The sequence below is a fragment of the Oncorhynchus gorbuscha genome, linkage group LG05 (genome assembly GCF_021184085.1).
Source record: "Oncorhynchus gorbuscha isolate QuinsamMale2020 ecotype Even-year linkage group LG05, OgorEven_v1.0, whole genome shotgun sequence".
Taxonomy (NCBI): domain Eukaryota; kingdom Metazoa; phylum Chordata; class Actinopteri; order Salmoniformes; family Salmonidae; genus Oncorhynchus; species Oncorhynchus gorbuscha.
Window position 1 is genome coordinate 95,295,846 of NC_060177.1, and position 13,029 is coordinate 95,308,874.

Sequence of the window (13,029 nt, forward strand, 5' to 3'; positions counted from 1 at the left end):
TACTTTTTGTTGTGTCGCTGAATCTACTCTGTGTTTCTCTAACCCTCAGAGTGTTGGCGTATCAGCCATCCACTGCCCTGGACACGCCATACCTGATGTCTTCACTAGCCGACTATACAGTCCCCTTCCACCACTCCACCCTGTCCACCATCCCTACAGACATGCAGAGTAAGTCACCCTGTCACCATCCCTATAGACATGCAGAGTAAGTCACCCTGTCACCATCCCTATAGACATGTAGAGTAAGTCACCCTGTCACCATCCCTATAGACATGTAGAGTAAGTCACCCTGTCACCATCCCTATAGACATGCAGAGTAAGTCACCCTGTCACCATCCCTATAGACATGTAGATTAAGTCACCCTGTCACCATCCCTATAGACATGTAGAGTAAGTCACCCTGTCACCATCCCTACAGACATGTAGATTAAGTCACCCTGTCACCATCCCTATAGACATGTAGAGTAAGTCACCCTGTCACCATCCCTACAGACATGTAGAGTAAGTCACCCTGTCACCATCCCTATAGACATGTAGAGTAAGTCACCCTGTCACCATCCCTATAGACATGTAGAGTAAGTCACCCTGTCACCATCCCTATAGACATGCAGAGTAAGTCACCCTGTCACCATCCCTATAGACATGTAGATTAAGTCACCATCCCTATAGACATGTAGAGTAAGTCACCCTGTCACCATCCCTATAGACATGTAGATTAAGTCACCATCCCTATAGACATGTAGATTAAGTCACCCTGTCACCATCCCTATAGACATGTAGAGTAAGTCACCCTGTCACCATCCCTATAGACATGTAGAGTAAGTCACCCTGTCACCATCCCTATAGACATGTAGAGTAAGTCACCCTGTCACCATCCCTACAGACATGTAGATTAAGTCACCCTGTCACCATCCCTACAGACATGCAGAGTAAGTCACCCTGTCACCATCCCTACAGACATGCAGAGTAAGTCACCCTGTCACCATCCCTACAGACATGCAGAGTAAGTCACCCTGTCACCACGACAACAACCATCCCTACCATCCCTATGTAGATTAAGTCACCATCCCTATAGACATGTAGATTAAGTCACCCTGTCACCATCCCTACAGACATGTAGATTAAGTCACCCTGTCACCATCCCTATAGACATGTAGATTAAGTCACCATCCCTATAGACATGTAGATTAAGTCACCCTGTCACCATCCCTACAGACATGTAGATTAAGTCACCATCCCTATAGACATGTAGATTAAGTCACCCTGTCACCATCCCTATAGACATGTAGAGTAAGTCACCCTGTCACCATCCCTATAGACATGTAGATTAAGTCACCATGCCTATAGACATGTAGATAAGTCAGTCACCATCCCTACAGACATGTAGATTAAGTCACCATCCCTATAGACATGTAGATTAAGTCACCATCCCTATAGACATGTAGATTAAGTCACCCTGTCACCATCCCTATAGACATGTAGATTAAGTCACCCTGTCACCATCCCTATAGACATGTAGACTAAGTCACCCTGTCACCATCCCTATAGACATGTAGTCGCTCTGGATAAGAGCGTCTCCTAAATGACTTAAATGTAATGTAAATGAGTAAGTCACCCTGTCACCATCCCTATAGACATGTAGATTAAGTCACCATCCCTATAGACATGTAGATTAAGTCACCATCCCTATAGACATGTAGATTAAGTCACCCTGTCACCATCCCTACAGACATGTAGATTAAGTCACCATCCCTATAGACATGTAGATTAAGTCACCCTGTCACCATCCCTACAGACATGTAGATTAAGTCACCCTGTCACCATCCCTATAGACATGTAGATTAAGTCACCATCCCTATAGACATGTAGAGTAAGTCACCCTGTCACCATCCCTATAGACATGTAGAGTTAGTCACCCTGTCACCATCCCTATAGACATGTAGATTAAGTCACCATCCCTATAGACATGTAGATTAAGTCACCCTGTCACCATCCCTACAGACATGTAGATTAATTCACCATCCCTATAGACATGTAGATTAAGTCACCCTGTCACCATCCCTATAGACATGTAGAGTAAGTCACCCTGTCACCATCCCTATAGACATGTAGATGAAGTCACCATCCCTATAGACATGTAGATTAAGTCACCATCCCTATAGACATGTAGATTAAGTCACCCTGTCACCATCCCTACAGACATGTAGATTAAGTCACCATCCCTACAGACATGTAGATTAAGTCACCATCCCTATAGACATGTAGATTAAGTCACCCTGTCACCATCCCTACAGACATGTAGATTAAGTCACCCTGTCACCATCCCTATAGACATGTAGATTAAGTCACCATCCCTATAGACATGTAGATTAAGTCACCCTGTCACCATCCCTACAGACATGTAGATTAAGTCACCATCCCTATAGACATGTAGATTAAGTCACCCTGTCACCATCCCTATAGACATGTAGAGTAAGTCACCCTGTCACCATCCCTATAGACATGTAGATTAAGTCACCATGCCTATAGACATGTAGATTAAGTCACCATCCCTATAGACATGTAGATTAAGTCACCCTGTCACCATCCCTACAGACATGTAGATTAAGTCACCATCCCTATAGACATGTAGATTAAGTCACCCTGTCACCATCCCTATAGACATGTAGATTAAGTCACCCTGTCACCATCCCTATAGACATGTAGATTAAGTCACCCTGTCACCATCCCTATAGACATGAAGATTAAGTCACCCTGTCACCATCCCTATAGACATGTAGATTAAGTCACCCTGTCACCATCCCTATAGACATGTAGATTAAGTCACCCTGTCACCATCCCTATAGACATGTAGATTAAGTCACCCTGTCACCATCCCTATAGACATGTAGATTAAGTCACCATCCCTATAGACATGTAGATTAAGTCACCCTGTCACCATCCCTATAGACATGTAGATTAGTCACCCTGTCACCATCCCTACAGACATGTAGATTAAGTCACCATCCCTATAGACATGTAGATTAAGTCACCCTGTCACCATCCCTATAGACATGTAGATTAAGTCACCCTGTCACCATCCCTATAGACATGTAGATTAAGTCACCCTGTCACCATCCCTATATACATGTAGATTAAGTCACCATCCCTATAGACATGTAGATTAAGTCACCCTGTCACCATCCCTATAGACATGTAGATTAAGTCACCATCCCTATAGACATGTAGATTAAGTCACCATCCCTATAGACATGTAGATTAAGTCACCCTGTCACCATCCCTATAGACCCTGTCACCATCCCTATAGACATGTAGATTAAGTCACCCTGTCACCATCCCTATAGACATGTAGATTAAGTCACCCTGTCACCATCCCTATAGACATGTAGATTAAGTCACCATCCCTATAGACATGTAGATTAAGTCACCCTGTCACCATCCCTATAGACATGTAGATTAAGTCACCATCCCTATAGACATGTAGATTAAGTCACCATCCCTATAGACATGTAGAGTAAGTCACCCTGTCACCATCCCTACAGACATGTAGATTAAGTCACCCTGTCACCATCCCTATAGACATGTAGATTAAGTCACCATCCCTATAGACATGTAGATTAAGTCACCATCCCTATAGACATGTAGATTAAGTCACCATCCCTATAGACATGTAGAGTAAGTCACCAAACAGGAGTTCTGGAAAAGCTGTGTTTTTTCGTGGAACTTTGCAACCCTAGTTGAAGCTTTGATCTGCTTGTCCTGCCAACGAAACGATGACGTGTTCTGTCTCATTGTCTGGTAATCTCCATATCTGTGATGTAGGCTGTGTTTCTATACAGCACTTTGTGACATCAGCTGATGTGAGAAAGGCTAAATAAAGACATTTGATTGATTGAACGTTGCTTGTGAGTTCAGAGGAGAGGAGTGTGACACGATCTTTTCCGCGCCCCCCCTCTCACCTAGGTCTGGATCTGTTCTCGCTGATCCAAGGTGACCCGCAGCATTACAGAGCTCCCATGTTCCTGGATAACCTGACCAGCAGCCTGCAGGGTGCCACCACTAGCGCCGGCCTGGTGTCCTCTTCTAGCCAATACGACACCAGTTCCCACCACACCACTGCCTCTTCATCCTCCCATGAGACTGGGGTTATCACTGGGGGAGGAGGGTCCAACATCATCTCAGACATCATCTCATTGGACTGATCTTCTGGTCCCTGAGAGCTCATTGGACTAAGCCTCTGGTCCCTGAGAGCTCATTGGACTAAGCCTCCTATTCGACACAAGCCTCCGAGGACTGAGGTAGTGCACTATATAGGGAATATCGTGCCATTTCGGACCTGGACGATGTCCACAGGCCACCATGGGACAGGGAGATCCCAGAGCTAGGCTAACTTGTCTCCTTTCCTTTGTCTGTCTGCCAGTGAAGTTAGGACACATTTGCTTTTTTCCCCCCTACCGTGCCCGTGCTGATTGAAGGAAAGGAAAACTAGGAGAGGAAGCCATTTTTAGATAGTTGAGACTGTTGGACCCGTAGTCTTTTCTCAATTGGATTTGCTCAGCTCCTACGTCCTCTCCCGCCTCCTTTTGAAAAAAGGTCAAAGGTGATTGGAGGAGAGGCGGCTAGGAGAGTGAATGTGGGTGAAAATGTGCTTGTATGAAATGATGTTTACAGGTTGGATCCCAAAACGTGGTGATAAAAACGAATGAAGATAGTTGTGGAAGACATCTTTTTTTTTTTATAGCTACAACGATAGATTTGAAACATGTTCATGCTTTTTCTCAGACGACAAAATGAAAGCTGATTTAAGGGGGGGGCAGGTTTCAGTAGTAGGACTCCGGTAGGATACACTTGACCTTCCTCGAGGTAAAGGTGACTATCTAGGAGAGGAGGGAAACTCTTCCGTTCAGCTACTAACGAATTGACATATCCTTGACCACTCATCGGTTTCCGGGTCACAGAGGAGAGAGGACGGACCCCCCCCCACCCCTAAAAGCCTATTTTGCCTGAGTTGGCCTCACCCCACACACATTCTGACCTTTGGAAGAGAAGGGGATTTTACCTGTCTGTTCTTCACATTTGTTTTTAATTGGATGAATTGACATGGAAGCATTCCGCAGGAAGTGGGACAATGGGGGGCGGGGTTTGTTTCCCCCTTCAGTCACAGCAATAAATACTGAGTTTTCCAGATCTACTGACTCAGTACACGGTTGAAAGTGTATCTAAAACATGGAACCATTAGAAATGAGATATTTGTGTGTGTTTGTGTGGGGGGGGGGGGTGGATCCATGAATTGGAGGTACCATTTTGTTTTTTTGTACAAATTATCAAAAGTGATACAAACTAGAGCGTTGAGTGTTTATAAAATGCCATCTTTCTCAGCATTTTGGAAATCTGTTTTGTATTTAGTTTGACCTTGTTGTGTATGTACCATCTAATTATTTTGCCTTCTTGGGAGGATCCCGTTTTGTTCTGTGTGTAAAAATGTATATGAGTTAATGTCCCGAAATGGTTTCCGTCCCACGAGTCCCGACTTTTGAACATTTGAAGTTTGTTGGTTTGAAGGTTAAGCAGGATGTTTTCACACCGTTACATAGCTACATGGTCACGGAACCAAATGTAATGCCAAGTTGTCAATTGAGCCTTTGTTGAACGTAGCCAAAAAAGCAATCAGGGCCTGAAATAGTGTATTTTATTTAATGTACAAAACTCTAGATAAATTAGCTAAGACAATTAGTGCTGCAGTTTTTAAAGTGTAGAATGATATGTTGGCCCTCAACCTTGTACGAGTTGCTTAGGGAAAGGGGACCTACCCACTAAAATGTTACGATTTACATTAATGTTAATGTTTTAAAATGGAACCTGAAGTATTTTCCAAACTTAAATTTAAGGGAATAGATATTTAATATTTTATTGTAGTTAAAGGATGCTCCTCTTGTTTTGCTGTGGGTAAAGGATGCTCTTGTTTCGCTATGGGTAAAGGATGCTCTTGTTTCGCTGTGGGTAAAGGATGCTCTTGTTTCGCTGTGGGTAAAGGATGCTCTTGTTTCGCTGTGGGTAAAGGATGATCTTGTTTTGCTATGGGTAAAGGATGCTCTTGTTTCGCTGTTGGTAAAGGATGCTCTTGTTTTGCTATGGGTAAAGGATGCTCTTGTTTCGCTGTGGGTAAAGGATGATCTTGTTTTGCTATGGGTAAAGGATGCTCTTGTTTCACTGTGGGTAAAGGATGCTCTTGTTTTGCTATGGGTAAAGGATGCTCTTGTTTCGCTGTGCAATCGTGATGCAAACAAACAAACAAACAAACAAACAAGGTGCTCATTTTTTAATTTGCTGTCAGGATCTCAGACTTAAAACAATAAAGCGGCATTTTAAAATACCTGTATTAGTCAACTTTCCCCCCTCATACCGTTTCTAGTTATAATACAGTGTATTGTTGTTGTGGTTTGGCTATTTTTATTTTATACATTTCCACATTAGGGTAATATGATCATTAAATTGCACTAGGAAGCAGCAGTCCAATCACAGACGATCACAGTTTATCCAGGAAGTTATCCAGGGTAGGGATGCCTTCTTTGAGGCCTTTGCGTTTGCGGGTGTCTGCCACTACTTGCCATGGCCGACTGGTCTCGTCGAAGGGGTCCCCGGGCAGGATCTGCCAGTGGTCGAACACACACTGGGGGAAGGCCTGGCCACCTGTGTTGGATCTCAGGTCCGCTGTGAAACCTAACGACATCGGGGGAGGGGGGATAAAAAAATAAAATATTTATAAACAACCAGAGGTCTGTGTTGTTTTGTCATGCTTCTCTGTAACTAGTAGGTTGACTCCTATTTCCTATGTTACGTTCCTATCCTGACCGAATACAATGTTTTACTTGTTAAAGAGCTAATCCTTTTCATAAAGGCTGTGATTGTACCAGTATAGTGATATTTTTTCCACGGAAAACTCTGGTCCTTAAAAAAAAAAAAAAAACCTGCTGTATGTAAAATATTTTGTGATAGCTTGGAAAATAAATACATGTGACTGTATGTTTGTTTCCAATGTCGGGGTTGTTTTCCTAAAGAAGTTACATCTGCTTTGTGTTTTTGTTTCCTTGCCCGCGATACTGTGACGAAACAGGCAGGGAGCAGGTCTCGAACCCTCGACCTTCGACCCCGAAGTCCAGCGCGCTATCGAGCATGCTCAAGCGGCAGAGTCGATATCTGCGCTTATAAACCCAGGGTCGTTACACTACTAACAAGTATTGTGGTATTGTCCTGGCCCTACTAGATTAGTCTTTTTAGTTATAGAATATATATATATATTTATTTTTTAGAAAAGTTACATTTGAATTGTTTCTTTTTAAATGTTGTTTCCATTCATTGTTATGGTGAAATGGTTTGTTGGAAGATGTGATGAACGTACCAAATTATTAATTGATTGGGCCATCCTTTTAAAATGGTCTGTTTTTACATTCAGTGTTGAAATGTTTCGTTGGCAAGCGTGATGAACTCACCAAACGATTCGTTGACTGGAAGGAAAGCCTTCACGATGAAGATGGGTGTTCCAGCGACCTGCGACTCCTCAAATACCATGCCTCTCTTTCTGTTCAGCACACCGTAGATCCCTCCAACGACGTGCTCTGGACACTGCAGGAAGAACGGTTTAGGTAAGTTGAAATACATTGAACTAAAAAAATTTTTTTTTTTAAACACACAACATGCAACAATTTCTAAGATTTTACTGAGTTACAGTTTATATAAAGGTAACCCAGTCAATTGAAATAAATGAATTTGTCTGTAGCTCAGTTGGTAGAGCATGGCGCTTGTAACGCCAGGGTAGTGGGTTCAATCCCCGGGACCACCCATACGTAGAATGTATGCACAAATGACTGTAAGTCGCTTTGGATAAAAGCGTCTGCTAAATGGCATATATTATTATATTATTATTATTATTATTATATTATGAATTTGGCTCTAATCTATGGATTTCGCATGACTGAATACAGATATGACCGCAGTGACGGCTAAAGCGATGCAGTGCCTTAGACCGCTGTGCCACTCGGGAGTCCCAAAAGAATACACCTGTAAAAGACTATTTATTACACACCATAGCCTACTGAATTTGATTTCGGGCACAAATGAAAATGTCACTGATTTCCCCATTTGATTGATTCAGCATTGTCTCAATGAAGCGTTTGGCGTGCGTCATGCACAGTTGCAAGGCCTGCTGGAGTTAGTGGCAGGCGGACAATCAATACCCACTGTCGTAGTCTGAGCTGGAATGTGAAGCTAACTGAAGACCGGCTAGCTTTAGAAAACCCAGAGTAGATCTAGCTTGATTCATAGGATACCCCTCAGGACTCGGAAAAGGTTGAACATCCCTTACTATTCTGTCTGTATATTCTGTTGTGGTTGTTAGCACCATCTCACCAGGTCAAATTCCTGGTACATGTAAATGTATTTGAGAGTATAAAGAAGATTCTGATTTTGAATCTCACTTCTGAGTTCCACGTGGACTCACCTGGATCTGGATCAGGTAGACTGGTTCTATAAGTCGTGACTGAGCTGAGAGGTGTAGATGACTCACCTGGATCAGGTAGACTGGTTCTATAAGTCGTGACTGAGCTGAGAGGTGTAGATGACTCACCTGGATCAGGTAGACTGGTTCTATAAGTCGTGACTGAGCTGAGAGGTGTAGATGACTCACCTGGATCAGGTAGACTGGTTCTATAAGTCGTGACTGAGCTGAGAGGTGTAGATGACTCACCTGGATCAGGTAGACTGGTTCTATAAGTCGTGACTGAGCTGAGAGGTGTAGATGACTCACCTGGATCAGGTAGACTGGTTCTAACCTGGATCAGGTAGACTGGTTCTATAAGTCGTGACTGAGCTGAGAGGTGTAGATGACTCACCTGGATCAGGTAGACTGGTTCTATAAGTTGTGACTGAGCTGAGAGGTGTAGATGACTCACCTGGATCAGGTAGACTGGTTCTATAAGTCGTGACTGAGCTGAGAGGCGTAGATGACTCACCTGGATCAGGTAGACTGGTTCTATAAGTCGTGACTGAGCTGAGAGGCGTAGATGACTCACCTGGATCAGGTAGACTGGTTCTATAAGTCGTGACTGAGCTGAGAGGCGTAGATGACTCACCTGGATCAGGTAGACTGGTTCTATAAGTCGTGACAGAGCTGAGAGGCGTAGATGACTCACCTGGATCAGGTAGACTGGTTCTATAAGTCGTGACTGAGCTGAGAGGTGTAGATGACTCACCTGGATCAGGTAGACTGGTTCTATAAGTCGTGACTGAGCTGAGAGGCGTAGATGACTCACCTGGATCAGGTAGACTGGTTCTATAAGTCGTGACTGAGCTGAGAGGTGTAGATGACTCACCTGGATCAGGTAGACTGGTTCTATAAGTCGTGACTGAGCTGAGAGGCGTAGATGACTCACCTGGATCAGGTAGACTGGTTCTATAAGTCGTGACTGAGCTGAGAGGTGTAGATGACTCACCTGGATCAGGTAGACTGGTTCTATAAGTCGTGACTGAGCTGAGAGGCGGAGATGACTCACCTGGATCTCGACCAGGTAAACTGGTTCTATAAGTCTATGACTGAGCTGAGAGGCGGAGATGACTCACCTGGATCTCGACCAGGTAGACTGGCTCCATGAGTCGTGGCTGAGCTGTGAGCTGAGAGGCGTAGATGACTCGGCGTGCCGTGGGGATGATCTGCCCGCCCCCTCTGTGGATGGCATCCGCATGCAGCGTCACATCATGGACGTCGAAACGTATCCCCCTCATGTTCTCCTCACACAGGACACCCTGAGAAAGAGAAGGTTTTTCAGTGGTGGTGGGGTTCTCTGGTTCTGAGAGCCTGTCAGTGGTGGTGGGGTTCTCTGGTTCTAGGAGCCTGTCAGTGGTGGTGGGGTTCTCTGGTTCTGAGAGCCTGTCAGTGGTGGTGGGGTTCTCTGGTTCTGAGAGCCTGTCAGTGGTGGTGGGGTTCTCTGGTTCTAGGAGCCTGTCAGTGGTGGTGGGGTTCTCTGGTTCTGAGAGCCTGTCAGTGGTGGTGGGGTTCTCTGGTTCTGAGAGCCTGTCAGTGGTGGTGGGGTTCTCTGGTTCTAGGAGCCTGTCAGTGGTGGTGGGGTTCTCTGGTTCTAGGAGCCTGTCAGTGGGGGTGGGGTTCTCTGGTTCTGAGAGCCTGTCAGTGGTGGTGGGGTTCTCTGGTTCTAGGAGCCTGTCAGTGGTGGTGGGGTTCTCTGGTTCTAGGAGCCTGTCAGTGGTGGTGGGGTTCTCTGGTTCTAGGAGCCTGTCAGTGGTGGTGGGGTTCTCAGAGCCTGTCAGTGGTGGTGGGGTTCTCTAGGAGCCTGTCAGTGGTGGTGGGGTTCTCTGGTTCTAGGAGCCTGTCAGTGGTGGTGGGGTTCTCTGGTTCTGAGAGCCTGTCAGTGGTGGTGGGGTTCTCTGGTTCTCAGAGCCTGTCAGTGGTGGTGGGGTTCTCTGGTTCTGAGAGCCTGTCAGTGGTGGTGGGGTTCTCTGGTTCTGAGAGCCTGTCAGTGGTGGTGGGGTTCTCTGGTTCTGAGAGCCTGTCAGTGGTGGTGGGGTTCTCTGGTTCTGAGAGCCTGTCAGTGGTGGTGGGGTTCTCTGGTTCTCAGAGCCTGTCAGTGGTGGTGGGGTTCTCTGGTTCTGAGAGCCTGTCAGTGGTGGTGGGGTTCTCTGGTTCTGAGAGCCTGTCAGTGGTGGTGGGGTTCTCTGGTTCTGAGAGCCTGTCAGTGGTGGTGGGGTTCTCTGGTTCAGAGCCTGTCAGTGGTGGTGGGGTTCTCTGGTTCTAAAAGTTGGTGCTAAAGGGACTTGACCCCCCCCAGCCCTGCTGGTGTCTGCTCACCTCCTTGGAGGCCCACTGGAACCCTGCCACCACGCTGTCCTTGATCTCGTTGAGGTACTGCACTCCCTTGGTAACGTCCGTCAGGATGTTGGGTCCCGTCCCGTCGGGGCCGAAACACCAGATCTTGCGGGCCTCTGTCACCTCCCACTCGTACTTCTCAGTCAGGTAGCGAGCCCTGGTCTTCAGTTCCTGTCTGGAGCTCACGTCCCCCTTATCGATATCCTCCGCCAGACCATCCTGGAAGGGCCGGGCCTTCATGTATAGACGGTTGTGTTTGTTAGGGGACTTGGACAGGCAGACCTGGTCTGAATCCTCGGCTACGGTCTCGCGGTAAGACACGACAGGGTCAGATTTCTGGGAGAAGTATGAAGAGGATTCCGTTTTTTTAGTATCTTCACTCAATATTCAAAGGTTACAAATGTGATTTCAAAAACAAGCTAATTTCATCCTTTTTGAAAAGCATTCCTGTACAATGCAGTAAGTCAATATCTTCCCAACCTTTAGGGGGATCCCAGCGTGGTCCTCCTCCAGATCCTTCAGGCAGATCTCCAGATGAAGCTCCCCAGCTCCAGCTACGATGTGTTCTCCAGACTCCTCAATGATGCACTGCCACACAGAGAGACAGGACAAAGACACATAAACAGCACCGTTTCCCTACATCTCGAACAGACTAGTATTGTACCTGGACCATGGGGTCAGATTAGTGTTATACCTGGACCATGGGGCCAGATTAGTATAGTATTGTACCTGGACCATGGGGTCAGACTAGTATAGTATTGTACCTGGACCATGGGGTCAGACTAGTATAGTATTGTACCTGGACCATGGGGTCAGACAAGTATAGTATTGTACCTGGACCATGGGGTCAGACTATTATACCTGGACCATGGGGTCAGACTAGTATAGTATTGTACCTGGACCATGGGGTCAGACACCATGGGGTCAGACTATTATACCTGGACCATATCAGACTAGTATTATACCTGACCATGGGGTCAGACTAGTATAGTATTATACCTGGACCATGGGGTCAGACTAGTCAGACTAGTATTATTACCTGGACCATGGGGTCAGACTAGTATAGTATTATACCTGGACCATGGGGTCAGACTAGTATTTTACCTGGACCATGGGGTCAGACTAGTATAGTATTGTACCTGGACCATGGGGTCAGACTAGTATAGTATTGTACCTGGACCGTGGGGTCAGACTAGTATAGTATTATACCTGGACCATGGGGTCAGACTAGTATAGTATTGTACCTGGACCATGGGGTCAGACAAGTATAGTATTGTACCTGGACCATGGGGTCAGACTAGTATAGTATTATACCTGGACCATGGGGTCAGACTAGTATTGTACCTGGACCATGGGGTCAGACTAGTATTGTACCTGGACCATGGGGTCAGACTAGTATAGTATTGTACCTGGACCATGGGGTCAGACTAGTATAGTATTATACCTGGACCATGGGGTCAGACTAGTATTGTATTATACCTGGACCATGGGGTCAGACTAGTATAGTATTGTACCTGGACCATGGGGTCAGACTAGTATTATACCTGGACCATGGGGTCAGACTAGTATAGTATTGTACCTGAACCATGGGGTCAGACTTGGCCAGGCGTTTCAGTCCCTCCACCAGCTTGGGCAGGTCAGCAGGGTTCTTGCACTCCACCGCCACCCTGACCACGGGACTGACGCTGAACTTCATCACCCTCAGGTTGTGGGCGTGCTCGAAGGTGGAGATAGTCCCGGTCTTCACCAGGAATTGGTCTACTCCCACCAGACCCACGATGTTGCCGCAGGGCACATCCTCAATGGGCTCTGTGTAGCGCCCCATCATCAGAATGGTCCTGGGAGACCGAGGGAGCACAGCAGGGTTTAGTAAAGTCTACCAGTTATATTTTTAATTTGTCAGAGGACCTCACCTCTAACCAGTTGTCGTAGGACAGTCACACACTCACCACTCCAGTCGTGTTCCATAGGACAGTAGGACAGTCATATAGTTTCACCATATTAAAACGAGAGTTAATTTCACATAACCAACCGGGTTGACCTTAAAATGAGGGACAGACATTTCATGTGATTAGATTCATCACTAAATCACATGAAATGAATAATAATGTCCAGAAATGACTGTCAAAGTAACACAATATGTTGGGCTTTACAAT

At 45.8% G+C, this 13,029-nt stretch overlaps 1 protein-coding gene and 1 pseudogene across 1 annotated transcript in view; one reads left to right on the forward strand and one right to left on the reverse strand.

Moving 5' to 3' along the window:
- The window catches only part of LOC124036679, a 27,169-nt pseudogene extending 20,712 nt beyond the window's left edge, over window positions 1-6,457 (forward strand).
- LOC124036677 (elongation factor 2-like) overlaps window positions 6,305-13,029 on the reverse strand; it is a 20,882-nt gene continuing 14,157 nt past the window's right edge. The window contains exons 10-15 of the mRNA XM_046351525.1: window positions 12,453-12,711; window positions 11,354-11,461; window positions 10,856-11,209; window positions 9,616-9,798; window positions 7,491-7,623; window positions 6,305-6,720 (exon numbers count right to left, since the gene is read on the reverse strand). Of these exons, the coding sequence (XP_046207481.1) occupies window positions 6,527-6,720; window positions 7,491-7,623; window positions 9,616-9,798; window positions 10,856-11,209; window positions 11,354-11,461; window positions 12,453-12,711 (1,231 nt within the window). The 3' untranslated portion in view covers window positions 6,305-6,526. The remainder of the gene's footprint in view (window positions 6,721-7,490; window positions 7,624-9,615; window positions 9,799-10,855; window positions 11,210-11,353; window positions 11,462-12,452; window positions 12,712-13,029) is intronic.